General features: G+C 39.3%; 1 protein-coding gene and 1 long non-coding RNA gene across 4 annotated transcripts in view; one reads left to right on the top strand and one right to left on the bottom strand.

The window, feature by feature from the left end:
* ALG14 (ALG14 UDP-N-acetylglucosaminyltransferase subunit) overlaps nucleotides 1-22902 on the top strand; it is a 101334-nt gene that overhangs the window by 5903 nt on the left and 72529 nt on the right. For all 3 annotated transcript variants that reach the window (XM_045478364.1, XM_045478366.1, XM_045478363.1), the window contains exon 2: nucleotides 175-326. In XM_045478364.1, coding sequence (XP_045334320.1) covers nucleotides 175-326 — 152 coding nt within the window. The remainder of the gene's footprint in view (nucleotides 1-174; nucleotides 327-22902) is intronic.
* On the bottom strand, nucleotides 219-10603 carry LOC123598278. The gene is made up of 3 exons (XR_006712494.1): nucleotides 10593-10603; nucleotides 926-929; nucleotides 219-340 (listed from the first exon to the last, which is right to left on the bottom strand). It is a non-coding gene; the product is annotated as an uncharacterized LOC123598278 (long non-coding RNA).

Raw genomic sequence — 22902 nt, 5'->3', positions numbered from 1 at the left:
ATCTGAAGTAGGCTCCAGGCTCTGAGCTGTCAACACAGAGCCCGATGCGGGGCTGGAACCCATGAACGGGGAGATCATGACCTGAGCCAAAGTCAGACGCTTAACTAACTGAGCCACCCAGGTGCCCCCACATTGTGGGATTTTTAATCTTAGGCCTTTCAATATTTTTTCCAGGTGGACACACCACTGAGATCCTGAGGCTGCTTGAGCACCTGTCCAATGCTTACTCTCCCAGACATTATATCATTGCTGATACTGATGAAATGAGTGCCCATAAAATAAATTCTTTTGAACGAAATCGAGCTGATAGAGACCCCAGTACCATGGTAAGTGATCATTTCTATTTCTAAGAAAGTTAAAAGTCATATATTGAGTTTAATTATCTCTGGAAACAATCGTGTGGCACCTCAGTGCCCTGCCCTTACAGGGCAGTCAAATGTTTATTGCTGATGAAATGTATTTCCTCTACTACCAAAAGATAAGACTTCCTTTAAAGTGTATCTTCGAGTGGTAGCTTAATTTGTTATATTCTTTTTTATTCTTGTAAAGGAAGGAAATTATTTTTCAGTTAAGTCCAACTGTGAAAATTGTTTTATTTAAACTTACATAAGACATCCAGTTGATGTGCTTATTGGCTCTTCACTAAAAGTTCTTTATCAAGGTCCTGCATTTCTCGATGATTTATCTATGACAACTTCTTTGTCTTCAAATTGTCTTTGTATCTGCCTTTACAATTACTTCTGTACCTCTGGCTGCTCGCTTTAGCATTTTAGTGAGAATTTGGGGTAAAAGAACCCAAGTGAAACTGTGCTTTATCATGAAGGAAACTGGAGCTAGTGCTTGTGTAGATTGTCTCCATCCATCCCTCCTCTGGTGCCTTCCCAGCCATGGGGTGGCAGCAGGTGGTTCAGGAGTGGAAGCTGACCCCGCTCAGGCCCCTCAAAGTGTTTCACTGGGCATTTTGGACTTGGGGACCCAGAAAATGGAGACAGTCTTTCTTTGGGGGCAAACTCTGTGAAAGCTAAGACTAGGGAGCTGCTGGCAGTCATGTTTTCATGTGGTGGGTAAAGACAGACTACAGTTGGAGGAAAGAAGGAAATTAATGCACAGGAAGAATAAAATAAGAAACCAGATGGTGAGTCCTGCCTTTAGTAACTCCAGACGCCCAGCTGCATCTGCATGGGAAAATCAGGATCCACTAATATCACCCCTCTCTCCCTCCCCCTCAATTCTCTCTCTCACCTCCCCACCCCACTCCACTCCATTCCCAGGCCTTTTAAACTCCAGTTGAGTTTTAGTCACTTGTAAACTTGATCCCTAACTAAAACACTATGGAAATGTGTTCTTGGAGAGTCCATGTCAAACAACATTAGAATCTGCCTGCTGTGAATTGAGCCCTAACAAAATGTATGGTATGTTTTTTCTATGTGGGAGATGAGCCAAATGCTTCATTTCTGTTTTAGGCATCAATGCTGTATTTGTTTCTTGTGGTCTGCTGTAACAGAGTACCACATTCTGAGTGTTCAGGCTACAAGTCTGCAGTCAAGGAGTCTGCTGGGCCGTGTTCTCTCTGAAGGGGAGAGAATCTTCCTCACTTCTCATGGTTGCCAGCAGTCCTTGGTGTTCCTTGGCTTGTAGCAGGATCATTTTAATCTCTGCCTCCATTGTCATAGGGCCATTTCTGTGTCTCTGTCTTCACATTCCCTTCTCATAAAGACACCAGTCATTGGATGTATGGCCCACCCTAATTCGCTGTGACCTCATCTTAACTTGATCCATCTACAAGACCTGTTTCCAAATAAGGTCACGTTGACAGATCCCAGCTGGACAGGAATTTGAGGGGGGACACTACTCATCCCTGTGTGCTAGTTATTGACCCTCTTAATAATGTGTGAGACAGATAACGAGATCCTTATTTCACAAATGAGAAAAGTGAGACCGAGAAGTATAAGTAAGGTCCTGCCTAATACGTGTCGCTTACCTAAACGTGTCTTCTCTGAAACTTTTTCTTCATAGGCCTCTTTTGTGTACTCTTTTCCAACCCAAAAAACTAAGTTAGAAAAGAATGCTTCAGGGTTTATTCGCGGCATCAGAGACTTAAAAATGTCATTGAATCATAGTGTATGTTAGAATTGGTAGAGAATTTGGAGAATATGATGGTGATTTTTTGCACAAGAGGAATATAGTATTATATTACAGCAGTGATAAAGTTTACTTAAAAATATAAAATTAAAAAAATTACAAATTCTTGTTTTCAACATAAGGAACAGGTAGCTTTTTTACCCAATTATTAGTGTATATATTATTTTCTTCTTTCTAAAGTTGCATCCAATCGGAGGCTCCAGTTTTAATTCAGTATATATACTGAATATTTCCCTCCAAGTTCATCAGCATATGGATTGTTTATTTGCTGAATTTCATGGTTTAATGAAACATTGGGAACGTTGTTGTAGACACTTTAGAGCCCAATAAGTTGGGTGTCATTCACTTTATTTTATTTATTTTTTAATTTAAGTCTAGTTGACACACAGTGTTACGTTAGTTTCAGGTGTAAACATAGTGATTTGATAACTCTATATGTTATGCTGTGCTCACCACAAGTATAGCTGCCATCTGTCACCATGCAAAACTGTCACAGTACCACTGACTCTATTCCCTATGCTGTGCCTTTCATCCCTGTGACTTACTCATTCCATAACTGGAAGCCTGTACTTCCCATTCCCCTTCATCCATTTTGCCCATTCCCTCGCCCTTTCACCTCTGGCAGCCACCAGTTTGTTCTCTGTTTATATGGGTCTGTTTCTGCTTCGTTTGTTTCTTTTGCTTTTTAGATTCCATTCTAAGTGAAATCGTATGGCACTTGTCTTTCTCTGTCTGACTTATTTTACTTAACATAATATCATCTAGGTCCAAACAAGATTTGATTCACCTTAATACAAAAGCCAAAGATTTTGAATTTTTAAAGTGCCGTTATTTTTTCTTACTATCAAAGTGGTACCACCACTGTAGGACTAAGCATTTCTGTTAGACTACCTCCTTCCATCAGTTAATTTACTGCTGGGGCAATGCACGTCTCCTTAGAAAAGAAATACTGTCTCATTCCTAAAAGGTTTTATACTTATGAATCTGAAGCTGGGAAGAGTTTCTGCAAAAATGCAGAGGAGAGCTACTGAGGGTGATAGCGTGAACATGCCTGTTGTCCTTTCTGCTGGCCACCCCATGTGCCACACTTAGAGGAGAGGGCAGGTGGAGAGACACCTTCCCACCAAGACTTGATAAGGGGAGGAATCCACTTCCTCTTCTCTTGTTTTCACTACAGATTAAGGGGGGGATGTACCTGCAACCCCCACCTCCCCCACAGACAGCTATCCATTGTGTATCTTCCATGGGGCTCACAAGACTGGGAAGAGGGAGTCTTGGTGAAGAAATCAGTAGTGATCAATACATTTGCTGGCAGAGCCCTTATTAGCCAAGAATATTGAACAGTCTAGATCTGCACTGTCTAGTACAGTAGTTACGAGTACTGGCTCAGCACCATTTACTGAATGCTCCTTTTTTCACTAATGTGCAGTGCTACCCCTGTTATATCAAGTTTCTGTGTATGTATAGATCTGTGTGTGAGCTTTCTTCTTTGTTAACTGGTTTGTCTGCTGCTAATATCAAACTCCCATAGTCTTACTCTTCAGGAGTATTTTAGGGGTTCTTTCTTTTTCACATGGGTTTTTGAGTTAGCTTTGGCAAGTTCACAAAGAAACATACAAAAATTTTTGTATGAATTGAATTGAATCCACACATCAGTTTGAAGAGAACTTAAATCTACATGATGGTATCTTCCTGTCCCGGGACATCATCCATCTCTCCATTATTTAGGTTTCCTTTAATGCTTTTCAGTAACATTTTTAATTTTTGTCACAAGAGTTTTGCGTATTTTTTGTTGTTTTTATTTCTACGTACCTTGTATTGTCTCATTATCATTGTAAGTGATATACCTTTTAATGATCTTTCCTGTGTTTCAGTATATAGAAATATAATTGATTGGAGTATAGTGATCTTGTAAGAACCACCTTGCTACACTCTAATTAATTCCAATAATTTGTACACTTTTATGTTATCAAGATATCATATTATGTTATGTACACTTTTATGTTATCAAAATAATATCATCTGCAAATAGTAACAATTGTGATTCTTTCTAATCTTTACACCTTTTCTTTCTTTTTCTCATTTTGTTGTTAGACTCTCCAGAACAATAACTAATAGAAGCAATGTACTGGTCATCCTTATATTCTTTGTGATTTTAAAAATTTTCCAAGGGGCGCCTGGGTGGCGCAGTCGGTTAAGCCTCCGACTTCAGCCAGGTCACGATCTCGCGGTCCGTGAGTTCGAGCCCCGCGTCGGGCTCTGGGCTGATGGCTCAGAGCCTGGAGCCTGTTTCCGATTCTGTGTCTCCCTCTCTCTCTGCCCCTTCCCCGTTCATGCTCTGTCTCTCTCTGTCCCAAAAATAAATAAACGTTGAAAAAAATTTTTTTTTTTAATTTTCCAAGAGTTTAATTTTAAATCATATTTAGTTGATTTTTATCAAATGTCTTTTCTTCATCTCAGATAATCATATTGTTTTTCCCATTTTATCTGTTTTCATGAGCAGTTACATGGTGTAAACTATTGTGGTATTCTTGGAATAAACCCAGTTTGTTCATAGCGAGTTATATTTTAACACATTGCTGGATTTTGTTTACAAATATATTTGTAGGGTTTTTTCATTAATGTTCATGAATAGGATTCCCCTGTACTTGTCCTTTCTTGTGCTGTTCCTAAGTATCAAGGTTAAACTAATCTCATTATGTGAGTATACAGCTGTTTGTTCTGTGGAGAAATTTGGGTAAATATCAGTTGCTCTTTCTTTTTTTTTTTCTTTTTTTTTTGAACAGAGTCAATCTTTTATATATTTGCTTATTTTAAGTGAGCAAAGATCTTTTTTTTTTTTAATGTTTTTATTTATTTTTGAGACAGAGACAGAGCATGAGTGGGGAAGGGGCAGAGAGAGAGGGAGACACAGAATCTGAAGCAGGCTCCAGGCTCTGAGCTCTCAGCACAGAGCCCGACGCGGGGCTCGAACTCACAGACTGTAAGATCGTGACCTGAGCTGAAGTTGGACGCTTAACCAACTGAGCCACCCAGGCGCCCCGAGCAAAGATCTTTATAGCATTGAACAAAAAAGAAATTCAGTTCTTTACTAGAATGGCACTACAAACTAATTTTTGCATCATAATAATCAAAGCGCAGTTGCTTTTTAAATTTTGTAGAACTTGTCTATAAAAATACCTAGCCCTGATGTGTTCTTTTTGTTGTAGTTATAGACTCTTCAGACTTTCTGTTTGTTCTTAAGACAATGTTGCTAAGATATTTTTCTAGGAATATGTCCATTTTTTATGAGTTTACAAATGTGTTAACATAATTATTTTCATAATATTCTCCTGCCACTTTTGTAATCTGTGCTGTAGAGTTCACATGGTATATCTTTATCCATCTCTTTATTTTTACTTTTTGATATGTTGTATTTTAGCTGTGTCTTTTATAAATGACATATAACACTTTTTAAAATTAAAAGACAATGATTTTTGGTTTTGAAGTAGCTTGTTTGGTACCTGTACATTTATTGTGATTATTAATGTATTAAATTTATTTCTACTATTTTATTTGATTCTTTCTACTTACAGAAAGATTTTTGACTCTTTTCATCCTCCCTTCCTATCTTCTGTTTGGATTAATTAGCTTTCTTTATATTCCCTTTTTTCCTTCCCCTGGAATGGAAATTATTCTATTCTCCCAAGACATTATTCTTAAATGTCTACATGGATACCTAACTCAAAGTCAAAAACTTAGTATCTCCATCCTCCTCCTGAAAAACAAGGCTTTTAGAATTAAAACAAATTTTTTTTAATGTTTATTTTTGAGAGAGAGAGAGAGAGAGGGAGACAGAGTGTGAGCGGGGGAGTTGCAGAGAGAGAGAGAGGGAGACACAGAATCCAAAGCAGGCCCCAGGCTCTGAGCTGTCAGCACAGAGCCTGACGTGGGTCTCGAACTCATGGATAGCAAGATCATGACCTGAGCCAAAATCAGACGCTTAACTGACTGAGGCGCCCCTAGAATGTTTTAAGTGTAAGCACCCCTTCCCATCTTACATACTATTGTTTAGTGTTTTGGTTCTACCTTGTTTTTATACCACCCAAATTACTTATTACTATTATTTTATACAGTCGGTGCTTATTTAGATTTATATAGCATTTTCTTTGCTTATTCTTTCTACGCCTTCCTTTTGGATCAAATGTCTTTTTTCCAGAGTATATCTTTTATTAATTCTTTCATGGAAGGTCTGTTAAGTGATTTATTCTTTCCGTGTTTTTTGTTTTCCTGAGAATATATTTTGGTTTTGATCTTCCTTTGATTGCATACTGCATTTGGAATTCTAGGTTGAATTTTTTTCCTTCATAAATATATATTTAGTATTCATTTATTTAACAGATTCTTATTGAACACCTACTGCGTGCTAGTGATATAGTCGTAAATAAAACATGCAAGAATCTCTGCCCTCATGGTGGCTGCATTCCAATGGGGAAACAATAAACAAGATAATCAAGTAAAATTTGTAATGTGTTAGTGATAAATGCTAAGGAGAAAAATAAAGCAAGGCAAGGAAATAGGGAATATTGGGGGTTAAATTTTAGGTTTGGGAGGTTGCAATTTTAGGTTAGAGTGGCCACGAAAGGTGGCATTTGAACAAAGACCTGAGGGAGGTGAAGTATAAAGCCATCTGGGGAAAGAGAATTCTTGGAGAAAACAATAACTGCAAAGAGTATCTTGAGGTGGGGCTATGCCTGGCATGTTCTTGAAATAACAAGGAGGTCAAATTGGCCAAAGCAAAGTAAGTGAGGAAGAGCTGAACAGATTATGAGCCCATAGACATCAAGGTGGGCATGTTGGGATCAGATTTTTTTAAGGCCATGTTGTCCGTTTTTAGTCTTAGAATTTTTTTCCCTGTGTGTGAAATGGGGAGCAATTGGGAAGCTTTAGGTAGAGGAGCGATGTGATCTTTTATTTTTATTTTTATTTTTATTATTTTTACTTTTTTTTTAATTGAAGTGTAGTTGACACACAATGTTACATTACTTTCAGGTGTACAGCATAGTGATTTGACAAGTTGTATGTTATGCTGTGTTCACCACAAGTGTAGCTGCCATCTGTTACAATAAAACGTTTTTATAGTACTATTGACTATATTCCCTGTACTGTACCTTTTATTCCCGTGACTTATTCATTCCATAACTGGAAGCCTGTATCTCCCACTGGCTTTCACCTATTTTGCCCATCCTCCCAGCTGTGTTCCCTCCCTCTGGCAACCGTCAGTTTGTTCTCTGTTTATGCGTCTGTTTCTGTTTTTTGTTTATTCGTCTGTTTTTAGATTCCACATGTAAGGGAAATCATAGCCCCACACACCAGGGCTAGGTATTTTTATAGACAAGTTCTACAAAATTTAATTTTTTTTTAATGTTTATTTATTTTTGAGACAGAGAGAGACAGAGCATGAACGGGGGAGGGTCAGAGAGAGGGAGACACAAAATCCGAAGCAGGCTCCAGGCTCTGAGCTGTCAGCACAGAGCCCAACGCGGGGCTCGAACTCACGGACTGTGAGATCATGACCTGAGCCAAAGTCGGCCGCTTAACTGACTGAGCCATCCAGGCGCCCCATGTTCTACAAAATTTAAAAAGCAACCGCACTTTGGGGTGCCTGGGTGGCTCAGTCAGTTGAGTGTCCGACTTCATCTCGGGTCATGATCTCACGGTCTGTGAGTTCGAGCCCCGCGTCAGGTTCTGTGCTGACAGCTCAGAGCCTGGAGCCTGCTTCGGATTCTGTGTCTCCCTCTCTCTCTGCCCCTCCGCCACTCATGCTCTGTCTCTCTCTGTCAAAAATAAATAAACATTAAAATTTAAAAAAAAAGCAACTGTTCTTTGATTATTATGATGCAAAAGGGAGTTTGTAGTGCCATTCTAGTAAAGAACTGAATTTCCTTTTTGTCCAATGCTATAAAGATCTTTGCTCACTTAAAATTAAACACATATATAAAAGATTGACTCTCTTCAAAAAAAAAAAAGAAGAAGAAAAAGAAACTCATTTCACTTAGCATAATACTCTCTAGGTCCGTGCATGTTGCCACAAATGGCAAGATCTCCTCCTTTTTATAGTTGATAATCCATGTGTATAAATCTTCTTTACCCATTAATCTGTCAGTGGACACTGGGTTGCTTCCATATCTTGGTTATTGTAAATAATGCTGCGATAAACATAGGGGTGCATATATCTTTTTGAATTAGTGTTTTTGTTTTCTTTGGGCAAATTCCCAAGAGTGGAATCATTGAATCATATGGTATTTCTATTTATAATATTTTGAGGAATCGTCATATAGTTTTCCACAGTTGCTGTGCCAATTTACATTCCCACCAACAGTGCACAAGAGTTCCTTTTTCTCCACATCTTCACCAACCATTGTTATTCCTTACCTTTTTGATTCAAGGCATCCTGACAGGGATAAGGAGATATTTCATTGTGGCTTTGATTTGCATTTCTCTGATAATTAGGGATGTTGAACATCTTCTCATGTATATATTGGCTGTCTGCATGTCTTATTTGGAAAAACGTCTGTTCAGGTCTTTTGTCCATTTTTAATCAGGTTATTTGTTTTTTTGGTGTTGAGTTGTATAAGCTCTTTATATATGGGGAATATTAACCTTCCATTGAATATATCATTTGCATATATCTTCTCCCATTCATTTGGTTGCCTTTTGTTTTGTTGATGGTTTCCTTTGCTGTGCAAAAACTTGTTATTTTTATGTAATCCCAATATTTTATTTTTGCTTTTGTTTCCCTTGCCTTAGGAAGCATATCTAGAAAAATGTTTCTATGGCAGATATCCAAGAAATTATTGCCGGTGCCTTATTCTAGGAGTATTATGGTTTCCTGTCTCACCTTTAATTCATTTTAAGTTTTTTGGTTTTTTTTTTTTTAAGGTATGGTGTTAGAAAGTGGTCTAGTTTCGTTGTTTTGCATATAGCTGTTCAGTTTTTCCAGCACCATTTTCCAGCACCTCACTGTATATTCTTTCCTCCCTTGTCGATAGATTAACTGACCGTATAAGCATAGGTTTATTTCTGGATTCTCTATTCTGTTACATTAATCTATGAGTCTGTATTTGTGCCAGTAGCATACTTTTTTTATACTATAGCTTTGTAGTATATCTTGAAATCTGAAACTGTGATGTTTCCAGCTTTGTTCTTCTTTCTCAAGATTGCTTTGACTGTTCAGGGTCTTCTGTGGTTTTGTATAAATTTTAGGATCATTTGTTACATTTCTGTCAACAGTGCTGTTGGTATTTTGATAGGAGTTGCAATGAATGTATAGATTACTTTGAATGTTATTCCAATCCATGATTGTGGCATGTCTTTCCATTTGTTTGTGTTGTCTTCAGTTTCTTTTATCAGTGTTTTATAATTTTCAGAGATCAGATCTTTCACCTGTTTGGCTAAGTTTATTCATAGGCATTTTATTTCCTTTGGTGCAGTTGTAAATGAATTGTTTTCTTAATTTCTCTTTCTACTACTTTGTTAAGTGTATAGGAATGCAACCAATCTCTGTATATTAATTCTATCCCCTGCAACTTTACTGAATCCAATTATTATGATAGTTTTTGGGTGGAGTCTATAAAGTCTTCTATGCATATAGTATCATGTCATCCGTAAATAATGACAGTTTAACTTCTTTCTTACCAATTTGTAGGCCTTTTATTTCTTTTTCTTGTCTGATTGCTGTGACTAGGTCTTCCAGTACTATGTTGCAAGACGTGGTAAGAGTGGATATGCTTGTCTTGCTCCTGATATAAGGGGAAAAGCCCTCAGTTTTTTACCATTGAGTATGGTGTCAGCTGTGTGTTTTCATATATGGCCTTTACTATACCTCACTTTGTTGAGAGTTTTTATCACGAATGGATGTTGAATTTTGTCAGATGCTTTCTCTGCATCTGAAATGATCATGATTTTTATCCTTTATTTTGTTGGTATGTGTATCACATTGATTGATTTGTGAATATTGAACCATTCTTGCACCCCTGGAATAAATCCCACTTGGTGGTGGTGAATAATCCTTTTAACATATTGTTGAGTGTGGTTTGCTGACATTTTGTTGAGAATTTTTGCATCTATGTTCATCAGAGATATTGGCCTGTGGGTTTTTTATTTCCTTGTGGTGTCTTTGTCTGGTTTTGGTATCAGGGTAATGCTGGCCTTATAGAATTTATGTGAAAGCTTTCCTTCCTCTTCTGTATTTTGGAATAGTTTAAGAGGAATTCTGTATATCTATCTGGTCCTGGACTTTTGTTTTGGGGGAGTTTTTTGGATTACTGACTTAATTTTGTTACTAGTAATCATTCTGTTCAGATTTTGTCCTGATTCAATTTTGGAAGATTATCTTTTTCTAAGAATTTATCCATTTCTTCTAGGTTGTCTAATTTGTTGGTATATAATTTTTCAGAGAAGTCTCTTACAATCCTTTATATTTCTGTGGTGTTGGTTGTTATTTCACTTTCATTTCTGATTTATTTACTTGGGTCCTTTCTCTTTTTTTCTTGATGAGTCTGGCTACAGTTTTATCAATTTTGCTTATCTTTGCCAAGAACCAGCTCTTGGTTTCATTGATCTTTTCTATTGCTTTTTTAAAGTCTCTGTTTCACTTATTTCCACTCAGATCTTTATTATTTCCTACCTTTTATTAACTTTGGGTTTTGTTTTTTTTTCCTAATTCCTTTAGGTGTAAGGTTTGCTTGCTTGAGATTTTTCTTGTTTCTTGTGGTAGGCCTGTATTGCTATGAATTTTTCTCACAGAGCTGCTTTTGCTGTGTCCCAAAGATTTCTGGACCATTATGTTTCCAGTTTCATTTGTCTCCGTGTATTGATGTATTTATTTCTTTGATTTCTTCGTTGACTCATTGGTGGTTTGTAGCATGTTGTTTAGGCGCCCCTGATTTATATTTTAGTAGGATCATTTTGGCTGCTGACTAAACTAAAGAGGAGAAGGGCAGAAGCAAGGAAAGGAGTTTGGAGGCCTTAGCAGTAATCCTGTGAGAGAGCAGTGTGGTTTGGACAAGAATGGCAAAAATGGATGTGATGCGAAGTGGTCAGATTCTGGATAAATTTTGAAGGTAGAGATAAATTTTGTCTAGAGGCAGATACGATGTGTGTGGGTGTGGGGAAGAGATGAGTAGAGGATGACATCTAGATTTTTGGCCCAAGCTATCAGAAAAAAGCAAAGAGGATTGCATGAGGGAGCAGGAGGACCAAGTGTGCTATGTCTTTAAATATACGTGCAAAGATGTTGACTATGCAGTTTGATCTGTGAACGCAAAGTTCAGGAGAGAGGTCCGGTCTGACTGAATGTGAATTTTGGACTCTTCGGTGTTTACATGATGGTACTTAAAAGAAGAAACTGGATGAGATCACCAAGGGATTGAGTATAGTTAGAAATTAGTGGAAGACTAAGAACTGAGCCCCAGGGTACTCTAACTTTCAAATATAGGAAGCTGTTATTACCCTACAAGTCTCAGCTCTCAGTTTGTTGTTCCTTTGTGGCCTCTCCCCCCAAACACAGGACAGGGGTCCTCAGAGCCCAACCCAGGGTCACTGGCATAGTTATATCTTCCTCCCAGGCCTCTGTGTCAAAGGCTGCCTCTCCTTTCTCATTTTTTTCTTATGTCTGGCAAGTAGGGATTTCCCTTCTTTCTACTTCAGATAAAACCATATTTTGTTACATTTATTATAGCATTTTAATCTGCTTACAGAAGGAGGGTTTTCAGGTTAGTTTATATTGCCGTCTTGCCAGAACCAAAGCCACATTAATTTTCTAATCAAAGTTGGAGTTCTATTGCGTTCTCTGTGTTGATGTCTACTCTGGGCTGTTTGTATAAATAGCAACCCCCGCTCACCCAATTTGCTTTTTTTTTTTTTTTCTGATATAACTGTACCAACTGCAATTTCCTAGCTACAGATAATATTCTTGTGGTTAAAGACTTTGACTCTCCCTTTATAGTTTGATTTTCAGCCTTTTTAAGTGAAGCAGAAAATCTGCACCATTTGAAAACATTAACAGTAATTGCACTCTGTGCCTGGGCAAGGTGTCTCATTCACATCGCTCAGAGCCCTTTAGGAATAAAAGTGCATCGATTCACACTTGGTTCTGGTGAGAAGCCAAAGCCCACATTTGCAACACAAGACTGCTCTTCCAAAAACAGATAGACCTTCCTTCTCAGAAATCAGGAGATACAGATTACCAGTTGTTAATCATACAGCAAATTTTTAAGCTAAATTTTAAATTAATGTAATTTTGCTAATGAAATGGTAGGGATGACCTATTTTTGTTGCAGAAACTTCATTCAAATTTCTCCTGATTCCTTTGATTGAGTGTAATTTTTAAAATGGTATTTAAAATCTTAAGGCGTGCAATTCACCATATTTATAATTACACTGGAGTAAAGAGAAATAATTACTTGTGGTGTACTTTTTAAGTCTACTCATAGCTTATGTTTCTCTGCATGGTTGGCATTTAAAGAGAAACGGGGTTTCCTTGGGAGAAACATCTCAATCCTACTGGAATGAAGCAACTGAGATTAGAAAGATGAGCAAAAGCTAAGCCAAAACAAACAAACAAACAAACAAACAAGGAAACAAATGTTTAGCTGTGAAATGACTTCTATGAAAAAAATATCTCAAAAAACCTTCTAAAGGAAATGTAATTTCCACTGGGATTAGTTCTAAAGTAAAGTGTAGCTAAAGTAATATCTTTCAGAAAGATTGGATGGTAACTTTCCCAAGTAGAACCAATTACTAGAGCTGTGTTATATGAAGGGAGGTGAAAAATCAAACCAGAGCTTTCCTCCTGGAGAGCAACAGTGTCCCCACACTGGCCTTTGTTTCACCAGGGACGCCCACCCCTGCGAGATGTGGAAGGAAACGAGGCTCAGGGCATTGCGCGGTGGATTTTGGTTCATCCTTCCATTTGCTTCTGTGTCTGAGCCTTATCTGTTAACTGCCTTTCTTGACAACCATTACTCGGAGCAACTTCTATTAGAGCATGAGTTAGCCCTTTTAGATCATATCATTAAAGAAAAAAGCTCAGCAACACTTGAATAAAACATTTTCAAAACTACATGTAAAAATTACAGAGTAGGCATTTTTCTTACGTAAAATAACAGAAGGTGCTGAAAACTGATTTGAAGCCAGCTTTACTTTGGGGTCATTTAACAAGATTTCCCACTGCTCTATAAATAAGCTTATACTGTTTTACCAAGAAAGATTATTTGTTCATTTATTCAAAAAATATTAAATGAGTGCCCATTCTGTACAAGACACTATACTTATGTGTATATTTCAGCAAATCCTTATTAAATTTGCCCCACAATCAACCGAGGCAGGATTGTAAGTGATTATTTTCTGTTTCTTTACTCTTTTCTCTCCAAATTTTCTTTCCTATAGTTTTCTTTTTTTTTTTAATGTTTATTTATTTTTGAGACAGAGAGAAGGGGGAGAGAGTGCAAGCAGGGGAGGGGCAGAGAGAGAGGGAGACACACAATCCACAATCTGATGTAGGCTCCAGGCTCTGAGCTGTCAGCACAGAGCCTGATGCAGGGCTCAAGCTCACCAATGGCGAGATAATGACCTGAGCCGAAGTCGGATGCTTAACCCACTGAGCCACCCAGGCACTGCCCCCCCCCCCATTTTTTAATTTCTTAATTTAAAAACTTTGGACGGTAAAGAACTTCTTTACTTAACTTTATGTAAAATAAAAAGTAGGAGCTCCCTGTTCCTGCCCCAGTCCCACTCTCTAGAAATAAACACTGCAAGCTCGAGTTATACCTGCTGGTATGACTTTTTCTCTCTTGTACATTTACTATAAGAAAATACTATGAATTACATGTACACATACACACATAGCTACATAAATGGGTTGGGGGCAGGGGATGGCTAGTTCATAAATCAAACCTATCTATTGTTTTCAGTGTTTTTGCATTTAACTCTATACCTTGATGGCTGTCCATGTTGGTACATATAGGTCTACCTTACACTTTTTAATGATTGCATAGTGGTTTGTAGTATTGATGTACCATTTCCCTGTTGCAGTTTTCAGCAGTTTTTCAATTTTTCACTGAATACTGCAGTAAACATTTTTGTACTCACACACACACACACACACACACACACACACACACACACATGCAAGTATTCTTTTAACTTTCCAAATTGTCTTTAGTATGTAAACATGGGTTTCTATAATATTCTAAATGTGGGTTTTACCTTGATTAGGGAAAAAGTTAACAAAAAAGCCCAAATTAAGTAACTTGCTGACGTTGAAGGGCATGTCAACCCTTTCGCACTTCGCATTCTGCTAGGTTGTTGATTGAACTCTTGTTTTAGAGTAAATGTAATAAACTTATTAAAGAGTATAAATATCATGTGGGACAGAGACAAATAGAAGAGATATCCCAAACAGTTGTTGTTCTGGTCACTAAGTAAAACCTGTTATGCCCTCTATTCATATCCATAGATGTTAAATATGACAGGAATAAATACAGAAACGGGTTTCTGATGTTTAATCTTTTACAAAGATGTTCACTTTTCCAGGTCCCTTGGTTGGCTCAGTAGGTACAGCATGCGACTCTTGATCTCAGAGTTGTGGGTTTGAGCCCCAATTTGGGTGTAGAGATTACATAAAATAAAATCTTTTTTTTAAAGGAAAGATTTTCAGTTTTACAAAATTCATAATGCAATAGTAGTCAGAATTCTAATGTTTTCCTTCTTTTTTTAAACTTTATTTATTCAACAATAAATATTTGCTTTCCACTGACCAGGCATTATTATAGGCAGTTGGGATACACCCATGAACAAAACATACCAAAAAAATTCCTGCCATCGTGGAGCTTACTGAATGTGAGCTGGATCAGAAAGACAGTAACACTGGACATAGTAAATAAAAAAAATCTTAAAGCTTGTTAGAAGGCGGTCAGTGCTGTGGGAAGATTGCACAGGGGTAGTGGGATTGGGAATTCTGACAGGGAAGAAAAAAATTGTAGTTGCTTGTAGGTCCTTAAAGAAGATGGGGATGCCTGGGAAAAAAAGTGTTTTGGGCAGAAGGGATAGTCTCTGGAAAAGCCATAGAGTGGGGCATTCCTGGATGTTGGGGAAACAGCAGAGAATCCTGGTAGCTGGAGGGGAGTCAGAGGAGGGAGGCTCTAGAGAGGAGATGGGAGGGGTGGATGCAGGGGCCAGATGATATAGGGCCTCATCAGCCACTGTAAGGACTCCCTGTCTTACTTTGAGGGAAATGGGGAGTGTTTTTAAACAGATCACTCTGTACAGATAGACTAAGGGCAAAGGATGAAAGCAAGGAGACCACTGAGGAGGCGGTTGAATCAGTGCATAAAAGACGTGGTGTGGCTTGCACCGAAAGGGGTAGGAATGGGGGAAATGGTTGGACTCTAGATATTTTTTAAAAAATAGAGTCAATAGGATTTCCTGACAGATTGGATATGAAGAAAAGAGAGAAATGTGAAGAAAAGAGAGAAATCAAGCAGAACTACAAAGCTTTGGGTCTGAGCAATTTTAAGAATGAAGTTGTCATCACTGACCTGGGGAACTCTGTAGGTGGAGCGTCCCTGTGTGTCAGTGTCTTTGTAAACAACGTTTCGCACCACCTAAAAGAGTCAACAGCCTCTGCCTTGAGGAACTTACAGGCACCCTGGGAGTCAGAGGGACTGCATGGGCCCTCCCTGCACTGATTCAAAACCATTTCCTGAGTCCTGCGCCCTTGCGCTCTGTCCCTTTTTTTCTCTTTCCTCTCACTCTCTCCCAACCGAAAAGGTCCTTCAGGCTTTAGAAATGGTCCCCGAGAGCCCTTCCAGGTGTTGAAAGACTTGCATCGTTGTACTGTGCGGCCTCCTCAGCCGTGTCGCTGTTATCCCCTCCTGCTCCCACCAGGTGGCAGTGCACCGCTGAACATGGAGTGGTGGCACCCTGCATCACCGCTCCATGGAGGCCAGAGGGCCGATCTTCAGAATGGCTGCCAGAGGGGACATTTCTAGTATATGTTACAGACCAATCCGTGTGGGGAGGGTGACGAGAAGCGGTCTCATTTCTTGTTTAGAAACATAGATCCTTGCTGAGGATAATTTTCCTCTCCTGACTTGAGAAGGCTTTATATGGCTTGAGAGCAGTCTTTCCACCTGGAGAGTATTTTTATTTAAAGATTTGATTCACCTAGCACCTTCCTGAGGCTGCAGTACTGGCATTTGTGTAATAGGCTCTTCTTTGTTTGAGATGGGCAGAACAGCTCCTAGAAGTTGCGGCTTCCCCAAGGTAAAATCCTTCTTGAAAATCGAAAGTGGATGTTGGTTGATTAGCTTCTATGTGCAAAATTTGGACCAAGTTTTACAAAGAACTCAAATAAGGAAAGGAAGTGCCCTTTTGCCTCAAGAAATGTTTTGTGCAGTTGGAGAGGCGTAAGCACAAATACTGGCAACCTTCAGAATTAATTAACAAGTGAAGTGTCATTGGGTAGTGCTAGTTAATTAATCAAAGTACCCCTGGGCAGTGCTACCTCTGGAGGCCGGAGTACAAATTGGGGCTGAAACAAGGCCTCTTGGTTGAAATCTGCCTATAGACCAGGTAGACCCTCTCCCCTATCATGGTAGAAAACCCAACATTTACCCCTGGAGAGGTTGAACTAAAAAGGTTTTGGCTCTGGGAACACCCAGCCATATTTTGGATAGACACTGCCCTGTGAACAGAAGATGTAAGGAGAGTGAACAGCTAACTACTCCTTGTCCCCCCAATACGCACCCCTTAGATCTCCTTTCCAATAAGCTCCCAGAATGCTACATTTATTTCCCCCAGGCACAAGATTGAAGATTAGCTTTCAGAAAACTGATTTGCTCAGGAGAATAGAAGTATAGATTCTGATATTTAGGATTTCCCCCAGTGAAATGGCTATTTCACTATGACTATTTTTATCTTCCCCTTGACAACCCTACCCAGGTCATAGAGCTTTGAGTCTGCCTTTTAATGCCTCATTCTTTAGTATGAACCAGGGTTTCCAAGCCTCGACACTATTGACATTTGAGGTCAGGTAAATCGTGTGAGGAGGCATTGTGGAATGCTAATTAAGCAGCATCTCTGGCCTCAACCACTAGATGCCAGTAGAATCCCTGTCTTCCTAGCGCCCCCCCCCCCCCCCCCCCCCGCCCCTGCCAGTGTTGAAGACTAGACCTTGCTTGAATGTCCCTGGGGGAGAAATCCACCCCCATCCTGAGAATCACTGGCGTGAACTGACATCCACAGTTACAGACATTGGAGGGAAGTCTCAACATAAGAAAAAGCAAAACTATTTGAGGAAGCAACTTTGAGAAAAGGAATCAGAGGAAAGGGCAAATCATGAGCCAGGGCATAGGGGAAGGGCTTAAAGGAAAACAGTATCTTCGGGGAAATGAAAGGACATTGTGTCTTTAAATAAAGAATGGTATCCATTTTTTTAAAAAAACCTCATATAGCTAGAAAGATCCTTGCCTATTAAAATTTTGATGTAGGAATAAAAAAATGAAAATATTGGAAGATCATGTTGAAGAATTCTGGTATAAAGTGGAACGAAAAGATAAAACCAACAGAGAAAAGATAATAAAATTAGATAATCAAACCGGATGTTGGAAGGCTACTATCCAGAAAGAACAATAACACAGGCAGGTGTCATTAAAAAAAAAATCACCCAAGAAAAATGCCTACAACTAAAGGATGTGACCTTCAAACTAAAGGAGTATCCCCAGCCCAGTAAAACTATAGTCACAGAAGATACATCATCATGCAATTTCAGAACTAAAGATACATCATCATGCAATTTCAGAACTAAAGATAAAATTTCCAAAAAGCGAAGGAAAATGAGTCATGTTCGGAGTCCAAGTGGCATTCAGAATAATGATTACAGCAATCCTCACACCAGTTCCCATACGACGTTTCATAGAGGATGTGCTCCACCAAAACAAGGAGGACCTAAGAAGGAGGAAGACTGTGGTCCTAGAATCTAGGTTCCAGCCCAGAAGAGAAATGAAGGAAATTTTCAGGATGGCCGTGAAGGGAGTTTCCATATGAAGACCACCACATACAGCAGGCCTAGAGAACAACTGGTTGGGAGTTGGAAGTTGAGCAGGGGGACAGAGAACTCCAGAAAGGATGCTTCCAAGAAGCCAGTAATGATGATGAATTACCTCAGGTGTCTGACCAAACTGAGAATCTCATAAGAAACTTCAAAACCGTGTGTGTGTGCATGCATGCATACATACAAATATGTGTGTGTGTGTGTGTGTGTATACATATATTTATTTATATAGCTTTGATTAAAAAAAAAAGTAAGTGCTTTGAATACAGGGGAAGGAGAGATCTCAGGGCTAGGAAATTGGAAAACACAGGACACATTCGGACAAATGGTAGGTGTGTTTTTGAATCATGACAGGAGATTGGGAAAGAAGTTGGTGAAATTAAAAGATAAAAAATTATTTCAGTTTTAGAAACCTGAGGTCATCTTAGAATGCTTTCAGTTACAGAAAGGATTTAAGTGACCCAATATTTTTTTAAGTTTGTGCAGAGGGTAGAGGGATCATCTCTTGGTTGTGAATAATGGTTGATGTTTGCTTTTGTCTTTGAACATTTTTCTGTATTTTCTAAGTTACAATTAGAAAACAATTAAAGTTATGTTTTGAAACAAACTAAGAAGTGGTAAAAGCACCTGTGGAAATAGTAATCTATGCATAGGAAATACTTATTTTCTAAATAACCCAAACACATATCATAAGGACCAGTCTTTTGGGACAGGTATACTTGTATCTTGGAAACACATTAGTTTTCTGCTACTTTAATAAATAGAAATATTTTGGTTTGTATCTTTTATTCTACGTATGTGTATAACTCAGTGGCAATTTGGTGGTTGCAGGATTTATCAAGCATGGCCTCTGAAATTAACATGGCGTGCTTCCATTCAACAACACCTACTATTTTCCACAAGGTGGGGTGCTAACTTCACAGAGTGGGCTGAAGTTGGCTATAACTTACTGAAACTTCTAAATCTAATGCATCTGCTCATTCTCTTTCACAATTCCCAAGCAATCCGGAAAGAAATACTTTTGTAAATTATATAGTTGCAATCGTGGGTTTCGTTTCAGTTTGTGAATTCTGTTAAACTCGTGGTATTCATTTTTAGAGTGTGATTAATGTATATAAACACTTTTCCTCTTTAGAGTGGATCTTGACTGCATTCAATTACAGGTATAAAGAATACGTCTAATTTGGTGAAGGCCATTATAAATGAGTGAAATACCAAAATAAAATGTTGGTAGTTTATTGCAAACAGAGATCCTGATGTGGCTGTTTTAGTGAATAGATGAGTATTTTCAAAATGCTGTTATCAGGTAGATGTATACATGGTTCTGAAGTATTTTAAATAGCTGAGTCTCTTAAATTCTTTCCTAAATCTTAATTATCCCATTCTCCATCTCTACAACAAAGGCAAGTCAGGTTAAACTTTCTCTGCATCAGATTCTGAATTGATGGAATTGAAGAAACTATGAATAACATTGCAAATGTTCGACTTTCTGATCATGTGTCCAGAATGCCTGTGCCAGTTTAATATATGTGGGGTTCTTACAACATGCAGGGCCAGTAGCAGTGTAGAGTACAGTGCTGCTACTTCTCCATTTTGAAGTGAATTAGAGACATTCTAATAACCGATGTTTACATGTAAACATTTACATAAAGCATATTTTTTTAATGTATACTTATATTATGGTCCCAAGCATACAATAATTTGTCATCGTTGTTGTCATAAAATCAGGATGTGGCCTCTTTCCCTTTGTCCTTCCTTTTGCATAAATGAAGGTTCTTTCGTGCCTTTTAGCCATTAGGCACCAGGAAATAATTATGGAGCTGGTAGTTAGAATCATGCCAGGCATAACATAATTCCAAGCCACGCAACTAATGAGGTTGACTATTGTACTTTCAGTTTCAGGATTGACCAAAGGGCAGATCATGGTCGGGAAGTGAAAGTGATGAGTGCAGAGGCATGTCTACTTGTCTGTCAAGGACCTGATAGATGCTCAGTTCATGGCAGCTGATGAGGAAGTGCCACCAAGTGACCTGTGGGTGGAGGAGCCATGGGTTCCAGACTGGGTCCTGCTGATAACCAGGGGAGGCAGCTTCTCCAGACCTCATTCTCTTACTGCGAAGTAGAGGCCTGGACGAGATCAGGGGGTCCTCAGAAGGCCACCGTGATCCCCACAACTGGCTCTCAAGCCTGACTTACGAAAGACAAATGAGGCTGCTGCTCCAGGTAGGGCCCTCTGGTGCCTGCCTAGAACCTGCATTTCTGAGCGCTCCCTTTTCCTGGATTCCTAGGTTATCTTATTATGTGTACCTGCCAGGTCAACCCATTGCCCCATTTTAGGTACAAACCCATCTGCCCCATTTCAACCTAAAAATTATCTGTAATATCTTCTAACATTGATATATTTTATACTTACTGTTTTACTGACTCATAAAATTATGCTGAAAACCAGACCATAATGAATAATGATACGCTTTCAGCCTGTTTCCCCTTTCACCATTTACCCCACCTAAAAACCTGAGAGTCACCCCAAACTCATCAGCCTCCCTAAGTCCCTCCTTCCCACCATTGGCCCTCTCCATTCCTTCACCTCAGTGCTGCAAGTATCCTTTAGGCCTTGGACATCGTTCTCCTGATATATTTCAGGGATCTGCTTCTGGGGGAGCCCCACCCCTTCTGCCAGAGTGGTGGTTCCTGAATGCAGATGTGGTCACATTGCTCTCATCATCCTCCAAGGATTCCTCGTTGCCTTTAGCTTCATGTACATGCTCCTCAGCATGGCTTTGAAGGCCCTGCCTCCCTAGCTCCATTTTCTGCTGTTCTCTCCTGTGCTCCTTGTATACGAAACAGTTCCCCCCAAATTTCATGCAATTTCATGTGTCACTGCTCTGAACATGTCTGGAAGACCCTTTTTCCACCTCTGCTATCCCTGGTAAATTTCACATCCTGCCAAGAAGTGAGATCAAGTATCTCTTCCATAAAGCCTGATTTAGCTTCTCAAAGTATAGTGCATCATTTCTTACTTGGTGCTAACATTATATTTAATACTTATATATCCTTTTGTATTACGCTCTTTGATTGCAATTGCTAGTTTTTCTGTGTTGCTCTGCTACTCTCTACTGAATTCCTTATGAATGCCTTCCTCACCCTTGTGTTTCCAGCCCCGTTCCTGTCACCTGGTAGGTATTTAATGAATGAAATGAAAAACACAGCACTGCAATTCAGTGTTCATCTATGATATTGATATATTTTCTTTTGTAAAAAAGGGAAATAGTCTTACATTGATTTATTTATTTATTTATTTATTTATTTATTTATGTATTTTAAATGTTTATTTTTTAGAGAGAAACAGAGTGTGAGCGGGGGAGGGGCAGAGAGCAAGGGAGACACAGAATCTGAAGCAGGTTCCAGGCTCTGAGCTGTTAGCACAGAGCCCAATGCAGGGCTTGAACTCATGAACTGTGAGATCGGATGAATCATGAGCCGATGATGAATCCTGAATCATGAGCCAAAGTTGGATGCTTAACTGACTGAGCCACCCAGGCGCCCCCCCCCCTTTTTTTAAATTTTTTAAACATTCATATCGTTTTAAAGCTAAAAGGAAGGGTGTTTAAGTTGCAAGTGACATAAAACTAAACTCAAAACTGGCTTGAACACTAAGGGGAATTTGTTTACTTGCAAAGGGGAAAAATTCAGTCTTATTTCTGGGTGAGACTTGGTCCAGGTGCCCAGCAATTTCACTAGCGATGGTCAATGTCTGTCTGCTCTATCTTCTGCAGCGTCACCTCCATCATGCTCCCCACAGTGCTGGCTCCAGCAGCTATGCTCTCCCCTCAGGGTGGCAAAACCCAGTAGTACCTCCTGGCTTTCTATCTTTGCACTAGCCTATGCAGGGAAAAAGGTCTCTTACAACGTGTAGAAGATAGAGAGAGAGGAAACTTCTTTTTCCCAGAAACTCCAGCAAATTCCTAATGTCTCCAGTCTCATAGTCTTCAGCTCGGTTATAGCCCTGTCTTTCAGCCAGTCATTGTGGCCAGGCATGAGGGTTATTCCCATGTTGCTTAAGCCATTCCAGGCCTCCTCATGGTACTAGAGGTTTGGAAGTGAAGGAGACAGGGGCTAACATCCCACCAAAACTGTGCCTGAGAGTGTGAGAGGAGTGAGTTACCCAAAAGAAAATTGGTTATTGTTGGCAAAAGAAGGGGGCAGTAAGAGGCTGAGAAGAGGACAACTAATATTCATTACAAAGGACATTAAAAATTTGAATGGCCAGAGTCCCATAATTGTTTTAAGAACAAATGACTTTTTTTATTTCCCTGCTGCCCTGACCTCCAGGAGTGGAATGCTTCTAAAGTTGAAGTGAGGAGTGGCTTGAAAGCCATGGGACAAGCAGGGAGCATCAGCCTTGCTTGTCTTTGATGAGTTCAACTTGAGGGCCAGTTGTAGAATCATGGTGGCTAGTTGAGGATCCTAATCTTGCAAGGCCTCCTTGTGAAAGACTGAGGTCTAGAGAAGTTGACTTACCCAAGGTGACAGAACTGGTTATCAGCAAGACCCAGTCTGGGACCCTTGGCCCCTCCGCTCCTTCATCAGCTACCATGAAGTGAGCACCTACCAAGTACTTAAAGGACATGGACATAAGGACATTTTTGTGTGTACAGTGAATT

Source organism: Leopardus geoffroyi, chromosome C1 (genome assembly GCF_018350155.1).
Source record: "Leopardus geoffroyi isolate Oge1 chromosome C1, O.geoffroyi_Oge1_pat1.0, whole genome shotgun sequence".
NCBI lineage: Eukaryota > Metazoa > Chordata > Mammalia > Carnivora > Felidae > Leopardus > Leopardus geoffroyi.
This window is presented reverse-complemented; position numbering and strand designations above follow the sequence as displayed.